Source organism: Cervus canadensis, chromosome 5 (genome assembly GCF_019320065.1).
Source record: "Cervus canadensis isolate Bull #8, Minnesota chromosome 5, ASM1932006v1, whole genome shotgun sequence".
Lineage (NCBI taxonomy): Eukaryota > Metazoa > Chordata > Mammalia > Artiodactyla > Cervidae > Cervus > Cervus canadensis.
In genome coordinates, this window is record NC_057390.1 from 64,348,579 (window position 1) to 64,367,708 (window position 19,130).

The following is a 19,130-nucleotide window of genomic DNA, read 5'->3' on the forward strand; positions in this document are numbered from 1 at the left end:
TCAAAATCAACCTGTACAGCTTTAGGAGCATATAGTAAAATAGTTTCAGCACAAAAGATGCAGATGTAACTCTGAATTCTCTGATCACAGCGGCTTCCTGTTTAAAAGCAATTAAGTGCAGGTATCAAAAAGCATTAATAAAAAGGGAAAGTTCAATTCGAGGAAGATATTTTCATAAGCCAATTGGAAAAGAGACTTTTTTTTTCACTTTTCCTCTAGAGCTTTTGGGAATCCTATTCACACAAATGCAAAGAGTCAGTTCAAGCCTGACTGAGCAGGTCTGAGGCAGGCAGGATCCAGTGACTTGAGCGGGGGCTCGGGAGGTGAGGCAACAGGAGTCTGGGACAGAGGGGGCGGGGGGGCGGGTCCCACCTCAGCAGGGATTCGCATATAGCAGCAGCGTGCATGCAGACTTCCTTATCTCCACCCCGCCTTGGTATATCCAATAAGAAGTCATGGATCTGTCCCTTCCCTTAGTGGTTTCCCTTAGTGGTTTCCCTTACTCGGTTTCACATGCAAATAAAAGGAAAGGACCAAGTGCACTGCTGTGGTCTTGGTAGAAGTGCAGATCTGATTCTTTCCCACTCCATCTCTATGGGCTCCGCAGTAAGACTCTGGGGTTCAAATTCCAGCTCTGAAACATTCCTAGTGGGACTGTGGGCAAGCTCAATATCTTCATCCATAAAATGGGGATAATAATAATATGTTTACCTCACAGGACTATGGTGAAGGTTACATAGGTAAATGCAGGCAGAGGCTCTTAGAATGATGCCCACCATATATTAACAATAAGTGCCAGCAAGTGGCAGCAGTGTTTTCTATACATGATGTTCTATCTCTGGTCAGAGATTCTACTGTTCTCTGCCTCCTGGTACCGAGGCACACACCCTTACTTATTGTCTGCTTCAACTCAGAGGTTAGCATGACAATATGTTTTAGTTCTATTTGGAAATATTTCTCAGTCAATTAATATTTACTGAATGTGTATGGTGTGTCAGGCACTGTTTTGGACCTAGTAGACACAAAAAATGAAAGCCTGCATGAAGTTGGGGTTCTACCGAGAGAAATGGGCAGAAACACACAAAGCTGGTGAGTTTCCATGAGAAACTGGAGCCACTACTTACAAAGGGTCCTAGGGGATGAGAAAGAAGGGACACACAGGGACAGAGATGTCTGGGCAGATTTCCCTGAGAAGGTGCCATCCTCACAATCCTCACAGTTGTTCATCTCAGGCTTTGAGACCTTAATGGCGGCATTACACAATTGATATTTTCTCTTGTGTTACCTAATGCATCATCATATCTCTGAACATAAAATTAAAAGACTGAATAGATTCAACCTCCTTTCACTGAGGAACTGCGCTAAGGGCTTTCACACGCATTATATCATTTAGCCAATTCTCTATGAGGACGTCCGGATTTCTTCAAAAACCAGGATGCCAGATGGGATAATTTTTTGATGGATGGAGTCCATTACCAGTTTAGGCCACAAGCCCAGGTGATTGAAAAAGCATAAATCAGACAGTTGTCCTGGTGATGCCACTCTCTCCAATTTCTAAACCTCCTGCTACTAATGGAGATATTACCTGGCCCTCTCAATGATAAAAGAATTAGCTCACCGAATCACCACCTGATCACATGGATGGCAGCTCCTCTTTTTCAGCAGTTTCCATAGCATTGTTTAATTTTTACACTAGAGAGGGCTACCAATGTCTTTTGTTTCTTTGTGTGTGCTTTGTTTTACCGCCAAGGGCTTCGGCCGTCTGGTTTGCACTTAAACCTAGATGTCATATGTGTGCCTGACGGATGATGAGAGAGGGAGAGATGCTTGCCTCTCATCATCTCCTACTCCCGGCTGTGTTTCATTCTGAGATCACCAAGTCAAACTCAGTTTGTCAATCAAGTTCCCAAATCTGAGCTCTTAAAAGATCTCACCTAGTTCAAGCCTTCCCTAGAGGGATGGAGAGTAAGACAGGGCTGGTGATGGGTTACAGGGCTCCCCAGTTCCTTTTTGTGAAGTCCAGCCACAGAGAATGAGTCAGAATAGTCATGAGGCTGTCCTTCTGGCACTAACCCCAGACCCGTTTTAAATAACGCATCTAAATGTTAATGCACACTTAAGACAACAGTGCAGCTCATACTCTTTCCAAATTGATTCATTTTGCAGCGAGCCTGATGCAATTTACTCAGTATAAAAATGTCTCTGGCAATTAGGGGAACAAAGGGGCAAAACTGGCAGACCACAAGGATGACAAACAAAGCAAGATGACATGAAAGCTGGGGCCGGAATTAAATTCTTTTTGAATCAGACATTTTTGGGAATGTTAATAGTAAACAAAAGCATTCTTTTCAAGAGAAACATGAGGATTCTCCATCGGCAAAAACCGATGCAAATAGTCTGAGACGTGATTTTGATGGACTGCTCCAGAGCCTCTCTGGTTCCTTAATGGTGTCAACTTCAGTGTGTCTGGGCTTCAAACAGCAGATGCAGAGAGTGGAAGAGAGAGTCAAGTTTCCCCTACACTGGTGGGTGGGGTTTTCCAGATCACTGAAGAATAGGTCCCTGACCCCTTTCACTGGTCACACTGGAAGAATGTGGCTCTGAAAAATATGCTACAGAAGAAACTAAAATTGTTTAGCCTGGGGAGAAAAAAGTTAAAAAAAGACATGAAAACTATCCTCAAAGGAAAAACTGCTATGTAAGGAGAAATTAGGCTTGTTCTATTTAATTTTAGAGGAGAAAAAGAGGACTGGTAAGATAATGGTGAAACAGAGGAGACAGGACTAAGAGATATTGTCTACTCAAATGATCCTAGGTGCCTTGTATACATTATCATAGTACTACTTCATAGGGAAATTGTGGTATTAAATGTAATTGCATGCCTTGGTGCTAAGATATGGTGAGCACTCAGTATATATTAGCTATCAGCATTAAAAGCAATAATCCTCAAAGATCCCACAAGGTAGATATTAATATTCCTGTTTTATGGATGAGACACCAGATGTTTGAAGAAGTTAAATAATTTTTTAGAGACATTCAGTAACTTTACCAGGTTACAAATCCAGTGAATGGGCCATTAGTAAGTTGTTCCTAGTAGCTTTAGCTGCCCCACGGTGGGGTGGTCTGCTGGGCTGTGATGAGTGTTCTACTGCTTGGAGCAAGGTGAGGTGAGGTAGAGAAGCTTAGGAAGAGGCTCTTGCACTGGTTTGGACTAGTAAAAGGGTTGAATTCAATAATTTTAACATTCTTTAATGCTATTTAAAGCATTAATTCTATGAATGAAATAATTCTATGACTGAAACATTTTCCAAGTTCTGCTGGCTGGCTAGGCCATGCCTTTAACTCATCTTAGCATAAATGGCTCAGTGGGAATGTGAACTTAGAGAGGCAGCCAGAGAAGAAGGCCAAGGACCCAAGGACCATGCACACACAGGGAAATCCAGGAGTTTTTATTCCTATCTGAATTCTGACTTTGTCAACCACCAAATTTCCTGGCTCACATTCCATACTCAATGAATCTGCTGTCACTGGCTCCCCAAACTTCAGAGGCCAGTGAGACAACTTAGACAAGGTAGCAGAAGGTTAATTAAGAAAGATAACAGCCAAGTAGGGATGTTTAGAAATGGAAGTCATCTAGGTCTATTGCAAGGATGACCCGGAAGAGTATCAAGATGCTCCCCAGGGAAAGTGACCAGGGTGGAAAACTCCAGACAGAGAAGTCTCTCTGAGGCCTGCAGGTTAGATATCTGATAGAATAATATGCAAAATTTCATGTAGTCAGGGAGGAATGGTAGTCCTGGGAGAGAAAAACAAGATAAATGGAGGGAATATTCAAGGAACACTGAAGATAATGCAACTGGAATTCATCCTAGCTTATGTGAAAAGATAAAAAACATAACAGGAGCCAGTGTGCTTAAGTGGGGATGTAAAGACTAGTAGTAAACTAAGGAAAGGGAGAAAATGGGGGAAAAGTAGCAAGTAGAAGTCTCTTGTGGAAGATGAGGAAACATATAGAAAGATATGTAGGAAATGACTTAGAAAATTGGAGAGGATAAAAGGATCACAGAACAGGTAATCAGAAAACATTGGAACCGCTTATTTCCAAGGTTGATATATGTTAGCCTTTGCTTAGCAGTGTGGGATGGTTAGGGCTACAAAAGGAAGATGACTCAGGCTGAGGACAGTCAATATATCTGAGGTGGGTAGAAGGAAGTAAGTTGTTGTATAAGACAGAGGTAGAATTTTGGTCAAGAACTTTCTAGATGCATTCCCCACCCCCACCCCATTTAAAACCATATTTCAAGTTCTTGAAGAGTTCCTGCCCAATTTGAGAATTTGTTCCTTTAGTTAGCACTTCCTTTTTCTTTCTTTCTTTGCCATGTGGAGTGTGTGGAGGTGGACAAGAGGGCTTGAAACAACTTGCTTTACTCAGCAGGGTAACTGAACAGTTTGATATAAATGAAGTACGGGTCCCAAGGAATGGGGTGATCCAGGCTTAAGAGGGGTGCAGCCCAGTTGGGTTGCTGCCATGCTAAGGAGCTCAGACTTGATCTTGGGTCGGACATGGTTTCATTGAAGGGTTTGAAGCGGAAGATTAACAGCCTACAACTTTCATCTGCCAGATTTCTCCTCAAGATCTTGATGTGCTTCATTTGGGACTTCCTAATACCCAGCAAGAGTCACTGAGGTTATCATCCTCCGAGGCTTCACGCAGCATTCCACAGAATTAACAGAAGAACACAGAATAACAATTTGGCTCTGGACTCTCCCTCACACTCCTTCAGAGGGACTGAAAATCTGAGTCACGGAGCTGAGCCGAAGATGCACAGCACACGGCTCTCTCTCCTCGGAGGCCCACTGCTCAGCAGTCATGTGAGCAAAGCTACACTGTGGAGCGGAGGAAGGCTCCAGACCCTCAGGTAACCTGGTGCCCTGGAGTGAACAGTCTCAAGGACCATCCAAGCCACTGGGGACGCTAGTTCTTACGCCTGGGCTCGGCCTGCTCTGCTGCAAGCTGTGGCTTTCCTTCCACGGCTTCCCCTTTCTTGCCACCACAAGACTTACCCGTCGGCAGAGGGAAAGCTCTCAGTAATTTGAAAGCAGTGAGAACTCTCCTCTTGGAGTTCAGTGATGTAAGAGTCTCTCAGGAATAGACACTGCACCAAATCCCTGAGCAGATTTTGTAAAGCCTTTTAAATGCCAAATCCTATGGTTGATCAGCTCTTAACTAAGGCTCTGAACCATAAGAGAATGCATTTCTGTTCCAACAGCAAGGAGTTTAGTTAGACATGTGAGTGTGGAACTACAAACAAAACAAAGAGGGAAAAGGAAAACTCAGAAGCAGGCCAGGTAGTGAAAAACAGGGAGCTTTATTTTGAGGCCTAGAGCAAACGCAGGCTGACCTGGGAGATTATGCAGGTGGTGGTGTTTCTTTACTCATCAGCACTGGCTACCTAACCTTTTTCCATTACAATAAAAAGAACTGATGATTCCATCACCCGTTTCTGCTTCTTTACCACAGAGACCTGAAACCAGCAGGCAGCAAGGGGCAGGATTGGGAGAGAGCTTCAGGAATCACAGGAATCTAAGACCATATTCTTTAGTTAGACTTTCTATGACCTTCTGCAGGGCCGGACATAATGTTTTCTAGTTCCTGTTCTCAGGACTGCCTGCTCTCCAAAACGTGCTTCTTCTGTGGGCTGAGGCCTTAGAACTTTGCCCTTGATTTTGGATGGGAAGGATTACATATTTACCATAGAAAATATGCAACTGGGCATATCAAAGGTTAATCATCACACATATATAATAATGTATTTTTAATTATTGGTGTTAGGGGAGCTCATAGCACAGTGTTTGGGAGTATCAATTGTGGAGCTGGACGACTTGGGTTTGAATATGAGATGTGTGACTCTGGCCAAGTTACTTAACCACACTGAGCTTCAGCTCCCTCCACGATAAAATAAAAGCGCCTCCCTCACTGAGTGGTGGTAAGCACAATGTTAGGTGAGACGACAAGTGGACGGCTCTTAGAATAACTTCCGGTACTACAGAGGAAGCACGAGGTAACTATTCCTCTCTCTCCTGGCTACGGTCTGTGTGTGCTCTCTGCCCCGTCCCCAAATCCCTATGTTGAAATCTACCCCCCAGAGTGGTAGTATTAGGAGATGGGGCCTGTAGGTAGTGATTGGGTCATGAGGGTGAAGGCCCTATGAATGGGATTAGTGAGTGCTCTTATCAAGAGGTTCCAGAGAGCTCCCTTGCCCCTTTGGCCACATGAGGACAGAAAGAAGGCACCAGCTATGAATGAGGAAGAGAGCCCTCTTCCTGCTGACACCCTGATCTTGGACTTCCAGGCTCCAGTGAAAGTGAAGTGAAAGCGAAAGTTACTCAGTCATGTCCGACTCTTTGCAATCCCATGGACTATATACAGTTCATGGAATTTTCTAGGCCAGAATACTGGAGTGGGTAAGCCTTTCCCTCCTCCAGGGGAATCTTCCCAACCCAAGGATTGAACCCAGGGCTCCCACATTGCAGGCGGATTCTTTACTAGCTGAGCCACAAGGGAAGCCCCCAGACTCCAGAACTGTATGAAATAAACTTCTGTTGTTTATAAACTGCCCAGTCAGTGGTGTTTTATTACAGTGGCTCAAACAAGGACTAAAATTTTCCATTTCGTCATCATTATTACTATTATAAAAATTAAGAGAGACGCAGGAAGAGAGGTGAGCCCCTACTCAGGCTGCCAGGGTGCTTGCTCATCCCTGCCCCCACCAGCAGCCTCACTCTTCCTCTGTCCTCTGTGTGTTGGCACTCAGGAAGAAGGCAGCTGTGAAAGGGCACCAGATCCCTGTCGATCAATGGAGAGACAGGGCTGCAGCTGGACAGTCAGAGGGCTGCAGGGCCAATGCCATTCTGGGCACCCTGAAGGGCTGCTTAGAGGAGGAGACACTAAACTGGGTGCAGAAGAATAAATAAGGACCTCTGGTGGAGAACAGGGTGGAGGGCAATCCATGAGGAACAACCTGCCCGAGCTACTCTTCTTGTAAAGAGAAAGGAGAGGAAGGAAGAAGGATGACAAGAGAGGTCTGGAATCGGAGCCAACAGCAGCCAAAATCATAAAGTTGGCCCAGAGAAGACAACTGAGCTGGCTCTGATGGGAGAAGGGGAGTGGTCAGGTGGACACTGAGAGGAAGGCATCCCATACAAAGTGGGCACGTGTGCCAAGGCCTGGTGATGTGCTGGGGCCGCAGGATCACTTGGCCACCCTGCCCCTCCGGTCTCTGTCTCTCGGAGCGCCTGACTTCCATGTGTGTGTCCCACTGGCTTGTGTGGCAGCAGAACCCAACCCCTCCCCACTGAGGCAGTCTCCAACCTGGACCCCACCCCCACCCCACCTCTTCTTGTGGCAAACATCCTGTTGCAAGTGCTCAAAAGATTTCACCCTGAGTCCAGGCACTTCTCACTTTCTCTTTCCCTCTGGTATGATCTAAAGACAGTTCATGTGTGCAACTATCTTATGCCCCAGCACAAGTGGATTTCAGGGGACAAGCTCTTCACCAGCACCCCTGTGGCACTGGTGCACACACCCATCACAGCATCAGAACTTCCCTTGTCGTCCAACAGCAAACCTCACTCTGAGGCCTTGAAGGCAGGAAGAGCCACCAGAGTCCAACCAGTGCCTGGGATAGAGTAAGACTTGTAAACATTTGATGCCACCATGCATGATGGAATAAATGTGTGAATTCATTGACACCAGTGGTGTATCACCTAATTCCTCCATCTATTTTTAATATCTCCCTCCCCACTGGGAAATGGTAAGTACTTGGTAAGCACCCCTGAGATGAGAAGTGATTGTTTTTATGCATTTTGACTTCTCCTTGTATACAACATATATTTATCATTATTATCTTCCTAGTGTTCAATCCATCAAATATCCAGGGAAGAGTGGAAAAACGAAAGCAACCAGCTCAAAAGAGCCCCACTACAAGCCTTGGGCTGTCAAATCTCGAAGGTCAAAGCTGGCAGAAGCCGATGGTCTTTTCATTTATTTTTCTTGACGCTCATCAATGAAGGCAATCGAGAGTAAAAGTTGTACCTGCCAGGAAAGGAACTGTCCTTTGTACTTAGTGGCAACCTTCACAGTTGAGGTGCATTCTGACAGCTGCTTCCTGAACCCCAGGGAGAATCACACATCTATCCCTGGGCATGGGCAGAGGGTGGAGAGAAGTACTTTTTATCTTTTCACTGATTGGAGACTCTTCTTTGATCTTGGCCTGGACTTCTAATTTTTAGAGCTTAGGTTTAGGAAGACTTGCATCACAGAACTACCGTAAGCTGATCTGGTATCTGTTCACCTAACACAGAACGTATTCTGTGTGCTAGATGCTGTGCCAGGCACTGCAAGGAATAAGATGTACAAACCAAGGATCTACCTTCAAGGTGTGTGGCCTAGAGCCAGATGACCAAATATCAGATGAGATTTTCCTGACTGATTGAGAACAAGTCTTAATTTCCTCAGAGACAGGTGTGATACAAGGGTTCAACTGCAAGGCTTCCTTGGGGGAAATAACATGAGAAAAGAAAAATGATGCAGATCTGTGTTACCCACGACTATGGGCAAATCACTGAACCTCTTCGAGATTCAGTTTACTCATCTGTACAATGAGGTTAACAACATATAAGGCACAGATTGTAGTGAAGACAAAATGAGTTGTTGGATGTTAATGTACTTGGTACCCTCAACATGCACAGTACAGATATTTACTGTGAATATTGACAACGAGTGTCTGCCTCCTAAGAACACAAAGCAGTGCCATGGTCCTGCTGTTAATCTGAAAACTAGATGAGAGTCAACATGTGACATTCTGAAGGACAAGAGGTATGGTGGATAGTGTGTGGATAGTGAATGGATGGATGGATAAACACATGAAAGGATGGAAGGGATGGAGACCCCTCTGGCTCTAAAAGGTCAGGCTTTCTCCAGTCCACTGTGTATTCTCAGTCTCCGTGGCCTTGAACACCACAGTCCTTATGGAGAAAGAATAACAGATGTGTCCTGAGAAGACCCACCAGAGGAGACCCAGTCATGACCTGTGATACATAGTTTTCCCAGCTTGGGGGTGCACAGCAGGCAGGATCAGGGCAGGCTTAGACAGCCTTGTCACTAGCATGGCTCCCCATAAGGGAGAGAAAAATGACTCTCCACCCTGCACACAAGTCCATCTCACCTCTCCAAGCTTTCTTTTTTAATTTTTTTCTTAGCATTTAGTAAATAGTTAAAGAAAGCCACCCGTTTATGTGACGATGCAAGTCAAGCTGAGATGTTAATTGTCATTACTAATTCCTGATACACATCAGAATCCCAGTGGCACTCTCTAAAAATACTTATGCTCATGCTTCTTCCCAAGACTAATAAAATCAGAATCAATTGGGATGGCTTTTAGCCATATGGATTTTGTAAACTGTGTAGTTCTGATTTGTACCCCTAAATATTGAGACCTACCGTTTCAATGGCTTAAGGTCCATATGCTAGAGAAGACTAGCATTTTAGTCATTGCTTCAATATTACTACTCAAAGGGGTGAGAAATATGATAAATCCAGGCATAGTCAGTGGAACTGGTACTTTGGGGTACCACCTAGGTCATTCTGAGGGGTATGAAATTGATAACCTTGGTCCTTCTCACAACCACTCTCCTCAAATGCTGAGCAGTCTGGAGGAAGGCTGGCCCACCTTTATAGGAGCAATTGGGAGGGGGCGAGGGGAACACCCACTTCACATTACTTAACTTCACAACCACCCTATGAGGTGGTTCAGTTATTACCATTATACAGAGAGGAAGGCTGAGGCTCCAGAGACTAGCCTAAGAGCACACTGTGTGTGTGTGTTGGGGGAGGGGGTATCTCCCCGCACACCTAGGACTGGAGTCTCACAACTGCCTCTGCTCAGAGTTCCCAGCTGCATGACTGTTCCCGTGATAGGGTGACAGAGCTGAGTGTGAGTTTTAAGGCTTTTAAAAATTATCTTTAAAGCCTTTGAATGGCTCTCTCTTTTTAGTGTAAATCACCCGGACATTAAAGCCCTTATTGTATATTTATTAGTGTGTTATTCAGACCAAGGGGGAAAAGAGAGAAGCTGACACTACGAATGACTTTGAAAGTGAGAAGAACCGGGGCCTGAAATTAAATCATTGTGACAGTGCCACTTGAGGGCATCAATTTCAATAAATGATCACCTTTTTTTCACTCCTGATCCCATTTGTCATGGGGGCAGGATACGAGCAGAACTTTGCCCGGGACTCTGAGTACCACAGGCCTCTGATTTCCCCACGCTGGCCAGGCCTGCCACAGTGCCCTGAACCAACTGAAGGTACACCCAGCATAGCTGGGCAGAGGCAGTCGGACATCCTTTCAGAAGCAAATGCCCTGTGTCATCTTACCACACTGCGCTCCCCTGTTCCTGCCCCTCACTGAGCCTTCTGAGACCATCCAATCTATTTATAGGGAAATCCAGATTTCTGTACAAAAGTGGTGAAAGGTCTCTGCGGGTCAGTGGTAGGTAACTGTCTTGTGTGCCGGACTAGTGGGCCCATAAAGCAGACTCTATCATTTCCTGCTGCCCTGTCCTGACTGGCAACCTGAAGCAGGGGCGCTTGCATTGCACGATGGAGGAGGGGGTGGCAGCTGGTGAAATCTCCACTTCAGGAGGGAGGAAGCTGAGGCCGGGAAGGCTGTGGTTGTTGTATTACCACACTGCAAACTAGCAGTGCAGCTAGGACTGACAATATATCTCCTGACGCCCAGGAATCAATATTGCTTTGCGTTAAATTCCTTTGGCAGGTCTCCCATTGGGATTGTTTCTGGTTTTAAAGCTGGGATCTTTAGTTAGAACCGATCAGTTTAAGTAAACATGGCAGCCGTGTGGGTACCCGCACAGATGTGGGTTCTTCTTCAACTGAGAGAGGAGTGCAGATTTTAATCTCAGGGCAAAGAGGTTGAGGACATCTTGACTGAGATTTTCTGTTTAGCTGGGAAACAGACAAATGGAAGCACTGGAGGATGGGGCTCTGGGGTCCAACACGGGCATGGGTCCTGGCTTTGCCAGGAGCCTGCACTTTGACGTTTTTCACGTCTCATCAGGCATTGAGCCCTAGCTCCCCACATTAGGAAATCAACGGGACAGATGGAAGTCAAGTCTTCTCTGAATATAGGGGTTAAGCTCCTACAGATAGGTGAAGTTCTGTGCTGTGGAGAATCTTATTTCTCTGTTACCCTCTGGAATGAGTCTCATTTGTTTTGTGAAAAGGCCCTGACAGCTTATCTTGGCTCAAGCCCGGGTATCACCAAATCCTTTAGGTTTAAAACATCTTTTCAAGTATTAGTAATTCAAATGATTGGCAACTTCTATCCCACCAGGCCCAATTCTTCCCTCCACACACTGTAGTTCTGGTCACACATAAGAAAGTCCCCAGATACCCAGGGCTTCCGGAGAAAGCTGTGTGCGCGAAGAGGAAGGCAGGCTTGTGATGGATGTCCTGGAAGCAGTCTTGGAGAGTCACCCTTACAGTCTGAGACACCACCAACCCTTGTGCTTGTGCTCTTGAGTCCAAGAAGCTGCTGATTTTACATTGCCAGTCGCCGCTGGACAGACTGCTCTTTCTCAAACAGCTTTCAGTTGAAAGGCAGGGGAGCGCAAGAGGAGAAGAAGGAGCTGAGCTGCCTGTGCTGGCTTTCCTGGACAGTGACCTTAGCTCAGCCTCTTAAAATTTCTGGGCCCTAATTTAAAAACATCTGCATAAGCATCTGCTGTTGCTCTTTAACTTGTGTCCTCCTTACTGAACTGGATGCTCCTTGAAAGAAAGCCTTTGTCATCTCCGGCTGCGTATTCCCAGCACCGATGACACAGGTGGCATTCCATCCACGGTGGTTACATGATTATAAACTGAGAATGATCTATTGATAGCATGTATTAAGTATCTACTACAGTTGGGCACAGTGTGAGCCATCTTCCTTATGCCATTTCAGTCTGTTGTTCAGTCGCTCAGTCATGTCTGACTGTATGCAACCCCATGGACTGCAGCACGCCAGTCTCCTCCGTCCTTCACGACCTCCCAGAGTTTGCTCAAACTCACAGCCATTGAGTCAGTAACATCATCCAACCACCTCATCCCCTGCTGCTCCCTTCTCTTTCTGCCTTCCATCTTTCCCAGCATCAGGGTCTTTTCCAGTGAGTTGGTTCTTTACATCAAGTGGCCAAAATACCGGAGCATTTCACAGTACACCATGTTAAATAGGTATTATATTCATTCAATTCACAGAACTTTGTGGCCTCTAATTTCCAGTTAGGATGTCCTCTGCCTGCTGGATTCTGCAGTCAGTGGGGCTGGGCAGTTTGACAGCCCATTCCTCTGCTTCCTTGAGTCTGTGGCCTTTTTGGCTGGGCAGATGAGCAGATGAGCAGGCCAGGCATTTGTTGTTGGCTGTCCCCTGGGAGACTCCGGGCAAAGCCTGACTGCCTTGGCAGACTCAGGCGTTCTCTCCCTGTGAATCATTTAGATCTCACGCACTCTGCTGCTGCTGGTGCTGCTGCTTTCCAGGCGACTGGGAGGCGAGCATCTGCTGGGATTCCCCAACCGCTGCCCCTGCTTCCTGCGCCTCCTCACAGGCTGCCGCCCCACTGGTGTTGCACTGAGTGGTCTCCCAGGGGCTTGCTGGCCTCTGACTTGTCATTCCTCTGAGTCAGGCTCTCCCCATTTGACAGTGTTATGACAACTTCCTTCCTTGTTACTACAAATGCTGACTGTTGTTTTCCCAGCAGCGGTTCCCAAACCACTGTGTTCTGTTCTGAGAGGAAGCCAGCCTTATCCGTAGTCATCACTGTTATCACCACCACGATTTCACCATGTCCCCCTCACTGCACTGATCACTGGGCTGCTGGGGTCATCTCTGACATTAAAGGGAACAAGCTTCCAGCAAGGCAAACTGCCAAGGATCTCAAAATCAAAAGATTCTTGAGAGTGGCACTGACCTCATAATCAGAAAACAGATGAGTCACAATCCTGTGTGATCCCAAATTGTAAGCAGAGTGGAGTAGATAAGGCTACTAAGTAAATGGCCTCTTATGTGTGTTTCCTGATCAGAGTGTGCAAAACCCTTCACGTCCTTAACTGCACTGACCCCACATGACTATGTGAGAAGGGCAGCACCATGATTCCCACTTTACAGATGGTAAATCTGAGGCTTAGGTAGGGGTGGAATGTGCCTGAACTCATAGAGCTCATTCATGAAATATCCTTTCACGAACCATCAAGGTTGGCTTTCTGCATCCCTAGCACCTCTATGGTCCTAACAAATACAAAACACCCAGTAAATGACTGTTCATTGAACTGACAATTGAATAATGACACAGGACATAAATTCAAGACTTTGATTCACAGAACATTATTATTATTACTATTTTTGCTGCACTACTGTGGTTCAACTGAGCTCTTGCAGCAATGGGTAAAAACAATCTAGAGTCAGTCTGATTAGGTTCAGATGCCCTACACCCTGTCTAGTCAGTGGCCTTGAGCAAGTTATTTGGCTTCACTGAATTTCCTCATCTGTGAGATAGAAGATAGTAACAGTACTTGCTTCACTGTGTTGTTGAGTATTAAATAAGAAAAGACATTTAAAGTGCATAGCAGTGACTGGCATAATTAGCGTTAACAAGCTACTACTCAAGGGTGGGGATGGGCCTTATATGTCTGTGAAACCCAGGACTTGGCACAGTGGCTGGAACATACACACGCCTGCCAACACTGACACATATGTGACAGGAAGCAAGTCCCTTACCCCTCCTGGCCTCAGTTCCCAACACTTGTGAACTGACATGGTGGGACCAGGTAAATCCCAGTGTTCTTCCCCACTCTAAAATGGTCCATTTCAGTGGTCTCAAGTGGGACAGTTTTGCCCCCCAGGAGACATCTGGCAATGTCTGGAGACATTTTTGTTGTCATAACCTGGGGAGGTGCTACTGGCATGGGTAGAGGCCTGGGAAGGTGGGGGCCACGTTCAGGACAGTGTCCACAAGAAGAACTGTCTGGCCCCAGATGTCAATAGTATCGAGACTGAGCAAACCAGATCCAGCTGGACGTGAACAGCCAGAGTCTCTGAATTGCTGGACAAGGGCCTGTGGCCTGCAGCTTGCCAGAGTGCCCAGGGCAACACCCTGACCACACTGATCTCGTCAATCCAGGGTAGGGGTAGAGGGGGTCTGGCTCAGGCATCTTTAATTTAAACTGGCATCACTCTTGCTTATCATCAAACTCCAAAATGACTCTGCCATGACTAGGAGAGAACATCACGGCACAAGACTCACGGAACCTGGCCTGAGGCAAAGCCCCTAGGATGCAGGGGCAGCCCTACCAAAGCCAAGGTCAGAGGGCTTGCCCATCACCCCTGCAGGCTTTCCCCTGCCTCAGCTCCCTCTCTCCAGGGGGCAGACGAATGCCAGTGATCAAAGAGTCATGCAGGGAAGAAAATACTTTGGCCAGCAGAATGGACACAGAAACGGCAGCCAGGGCAGCCTCAGGGGAAGGTCACAGCCTCCTGCACTGTGCAGTATTAGTCTCCGTGTTCTCACCACATATGGAGGGAAGGTCACCATCACATGCTCCCTGGATCCTCAAAGAAGCTAGCTTGTCTCCTTTCGCAAAGTTCCTTCACCTTCCATGTCCTCTTTCCTAAACTCATCGGTTCTCCCTGAATTCCTGCCAAGAGGCTGTGGGTTTCCCAGAAAGAGGAGAAATGATCCAGAAAGACCCCAAATGAAGAAAGGGGAGACCTGGGGTCTTGTTTAGGTTACTAAAAATAGGCTGCCGATCTCCTCTCTGCCTCAGTTTTCCTGTCTGTTAAATGAACAGAGACATTACTTTGCCAACAAAGGTCTGTCTAGTCAAAGCTATGGTTTTTCCTGTAGTCAACTATGGATGTGAGAGTTGGACTATAAAGAAAGCTGAGGGCCGAAGAACTGATGCTTCTGAACTGTGGTGTTGGAGAAGACTCTTGAGAGTCCCTTGGACAGCAAGGAGATCCAAACAGTCCATCCTAAAGGAAATTGGTCCTGAATATTCATTGGAAGGACTGATGCTGAAGCTGAAACTCCAATACTGTGGCCACCTGATGCGAAGACCTGACTCATTTGAAAAGACCCTGATGCTGGGAAAGATTGAAGGCAGGAGGAGAAGGGGGCGATAGAGGATGAAATGGTTGGATGGCATCACTGACTCAATGGACATGAGTTTGAGTAAACTCCGGGAGTTGGTGAGGGACAGGGAGGCCTGGCATGCTGCAGTCCATGGCGTTGCAAAGAGTCAGACACGACTGAGCGACTGAACTGAACTGAAATGGGACATCAGATAGTAGTTATGAGCACAGGAAGATAAAGAGGGATGGCTCTTTGTAAGCCCCCACAGCGAGTCACACCAAGGAGCAATCATCTTCCTGAGGATGCTGGACAGGGACCAGGCCCTGCTACTTAGGAAGCGCTGAAGTCCTGCGGCACTTGTCCTCTTACACACATGCATGTTCTCAGCTGGCATTTCAGGGAGACCCCAAACTCCACGTCCCCCAGTGACATCAGTGGGTCCCTCTACCTGCTCCCCACTCCTCCAGCACTTTAACAGATTGATGGCCTGAAGTCCCAGCAGCCCCAGGCAGCACTCTCTGGACTCTGCCAGGCTTGGTGGGGCAGGAATGGTGAGCAGAAGGCAGAGTAAACAGCTCATGGGGCTGGGCAAACACATACAGGATGGCACTGCAGCCGGGGCCACCGCCAGCCCCACTCATGAATGGGAGACTTTGCCATCTGGTATTCTCACAGGAAAGGGAGGCCATGATGGAGGAAGGCTTGCCCATGGCCCACCCCTAACACCTGGCATTCCTGATTTCTTGTGAACAGAGCAAGAAACACTTGGTGGCTGGGCCCCTCCCAGCCAGGCCAACGAGACTTTTCTGAGGCAAGAAGATGCATGCGAGTTTCAATATGAGGAGAACATCCTTTCTGAAGCCAAGATTTCATTCCTGCTGGAGCATTAGTAGCAGTTCTTTGAAACACAAATAAATACAGATGGGCCAGTAGCAGGGGGAGTGGGGTGAAGAAAGAAATCAAGAAATCAAATCAAAGAAATCAAGAAATCAGTAAGAGGCTGTATAGTTTTATTGGAATGGTGATAGGCAGGCTCTCCCTAGTGCATGGAGGTGGAGATGGGTAACATCACTGTTCAGCTGGAGCCTCTCTGAAAGATATTTTCTTAGAGGGAAGTTAAGCCCTCTAAGCTTAGCTAGAAATTTGAGGTCTACTAGCACACATGCCTCTCTTACTCTTGTTGATTATCAGAGCAGGGACCCCTCAAAGCTGGGGTCTTATGGAATGAGAAGAAAGGCAAGTGCAGAGATTCCCTTGTTAAAGTTTGCTTCCCAGAGTCACTACTTCTAGAGGCCTGATGGATCACTCGCAGCAAGTGAGTATGTCCAGGAAGCTTAACTTCAATGGCAAGGGTACTGTGTGTGACATCAATGCTGTGAAGCTTTTCTAGAATAAATCTTGCTCCTCTCCCCAATCAGTACCATGTGGCAACCCTGATCTCTTCCACTGTGGGGTCCCACACTGCTGTGGGAATGCTCAGGCAGCCACCCACAGTAGTTTGCTCTTTCCCTTCCTGCCAAAGTTCCTCTGGTAAAAACCAATTTCTAGCATATTAAATTACTTTCATTTTGGCCTTGTAACTCTCCCCTTGGCTGTTTTCTTCTTGGCTCCATCTGGACTTTGGGAAACGAATATCTTTAATACCCACTCATTAAATGTCCACTCTGCCAGCTGGTCCTCTGGCCTCTGGAAGGACCGCCAGCCTGGGCAGCCAGAGGGCCCCACAGATCAGTGCCCGAGACACCACCCAGGGAATATTAGCAGTAATGGCTCAATCTGGACCCTACCCATTAAAGGACGATTGTGAGTTTTAAGTAGATGTCATAGAGTCTGGAAATTTGTAGCCAAAAGCCACATCTCCATTTACATACTGGATTTGGGACACGGGGAAGGACTCACCCATGCTTTCCCGGAGTGGGTACCAGGAGGATCTCTCTTCCAGCCTCGTTGTGGGGCAGCAGCTGAGCGACGTACCTGCCCGACGGCTGCAGGTGCCGGTGCACCGAGACGGCCAGCCTGCAGTGCTCGCTGCTGCTCCTCATCCATGGGCTCAGGATGGTGTGCTTGGAGTTTGCCGAGGTGTTGAGGAGGAGGAAGGCACCTGCCAAGAGACACGGAGAGTGAGTCTGCAGTGTGTCCAGATGAGAGGACCAGCATCAGCTCTGTGGTGGGATTTAGAGAGACCAATGGTATTAGAGTCAGTGATGCTGGAAGTCTTCCTCCAGCCTCTCACCTTCTTCACACAGCCAATCTCTTCCCTGTTCCCTTAGGCTGTTTCTATAAAAAGTAAAGCCTGAGGCAAAGATGGTAATCTGGGACTTATCATCAGGCAGACTGAGCTTCTCACCTCAGCTTCCCTACTGACTAGTTCTGTATCTTTGAGTCTCAGGTTTCTCATCTGTAACACGGACAGCCTAAGAGAGTCCCTCACTCCATACATGATCCCAGAGTAGAGTCAGGACATCAGTTCCACCTCATAAACCTCCATGTGTGGTATCTCCAAACCTCACAAACCAGGACACTCTGGGGCATCTCAGGCCACCCAGTGGGTCACAGTTTAAATCTGAGCTGACCTGAGTTCTCCATATGACACTCAAGCCAACTTCAGACTCAACTGACATCTGCTGGACAATTCAGAGTATCTGAGGAATGTATGGTTTGGCTCCAGGCTCTCAAATAGTTATGACCAGTTCAGATTTTCTTTCTGTGGCTTATTTGGGTCACTTATTTTGTAGCTAAGATCATGGCTATGGCTCCTTTGTTTACTAGCTAAGTGATCTAGAGCAAAGCATCATCTTTCTTTTGTTTCAGTTTCCTCATGGATAAAAATGGCGTGGGGAGGGTTGGGCAAACTCAATAATCTTTTAAGACGCATTTCAGCCCCTAAGTCTATGAATCTTGTGAATCTGCAACTATTCTCCAAAAAGAGAGCCCTACAAATCCATCCTGGTGCCGTGTCTGTGGCAGAGTTTCCCTCTGGGCAAGCCAACCCTAATACCAGTAGCACAGGCCAAGTAACCTACACAAAACCTGTATTTACGGGGATTACTGTTGGCATAAAAGCACAGCATTATTTTGTTGTTACTGGTATTCCTTCTGATACATTAATTTCACTTGCCATACTTCTCCATTGAAGTTTTAGACCATTAGATGCTGCTCCTTTTGCAGTGAAAGCCTGTCTCATAGACCCTTGATTTCTCCTGTGGGAACCAGCTAACGAGTGTTTGGCTTCTTTAACCACCCCCAGCACATAGAATTAGTCTCCTTCACAGATAACCCAATTTATCGAGTAGGCAAAGGAACCATACTTTTCACTGATAAAGAATGATATGGAGGAAAGAAGGGGATTTCTACCAGAAGCTAAGTATTTCCAAGGACACATATTGTGTCAGGAATTTGGAGAGTTGCTATATTCTGGAAGTAGGTAAATGTGACTTCTAGTTACAATCAGGATGAAGTCAGCACAAGACTGTTTCTGAACTGAATCAGGGACACGGATCAGTACTGGAAACTGAACCCTCTGTAATTAGTGGGAAGTTTCAGCATGGTGCACAGAACTTTGAAAAGTGCTTTCCGACCCTCAGTAAATAATCTGTGCTATTATCCTATTTTACCACGGGGAGACATTCTTGTTATGGACACAGAAGTAAAAAAAGAAAAAAAAAGATAATTAGAATCAAAGATTCAGAATTAGAAAGCACTTTAAGATGATCCAATGTAATGCCCTTGCTTTTCTAAAGAAGCAGACTGGAGATCAGAAGTGGGAAATAATTTGTATAAAGTCTCAACTTGAAAGTCCAAACCAGATTCCAGGTCTCTGAACTCCTAATCAAGGCTCTTTCCCTTGCATCTTTCTCATTGCCCCACTGTATTCTTTATCCTAAAGTGAAATGTAACCAGAGTGCCTTGTGGCCAAGTTGTATAACGTGGGAGCCCAGAGGGATG

The 19,130-nt window shown here is 46.4% G+C and overlaps 1 protein-coding gene across 1 annotated transcript in view; it reads right to left on the reverse strand.

Annotated features, from left to right (window-relative positions):
- Window positions 1-19,130, reverse strand: part of ALK (ALK receptor tyrosine kinase) — a 786,987-nt gene that overhangs the window by 304,340 nt on the left and 463,517 nt on the right. The window contains exon 4 of the mRNA XM_043468949.1: window positions 17,085-17,286. Coding sequence (XP_043324884.1) covers window positions 17,085-17,286 — 202 coding nt within the window. The remainder of the gene's footprint in view (window positions 1-17,084; window positions 17,287-19,130) is intronic.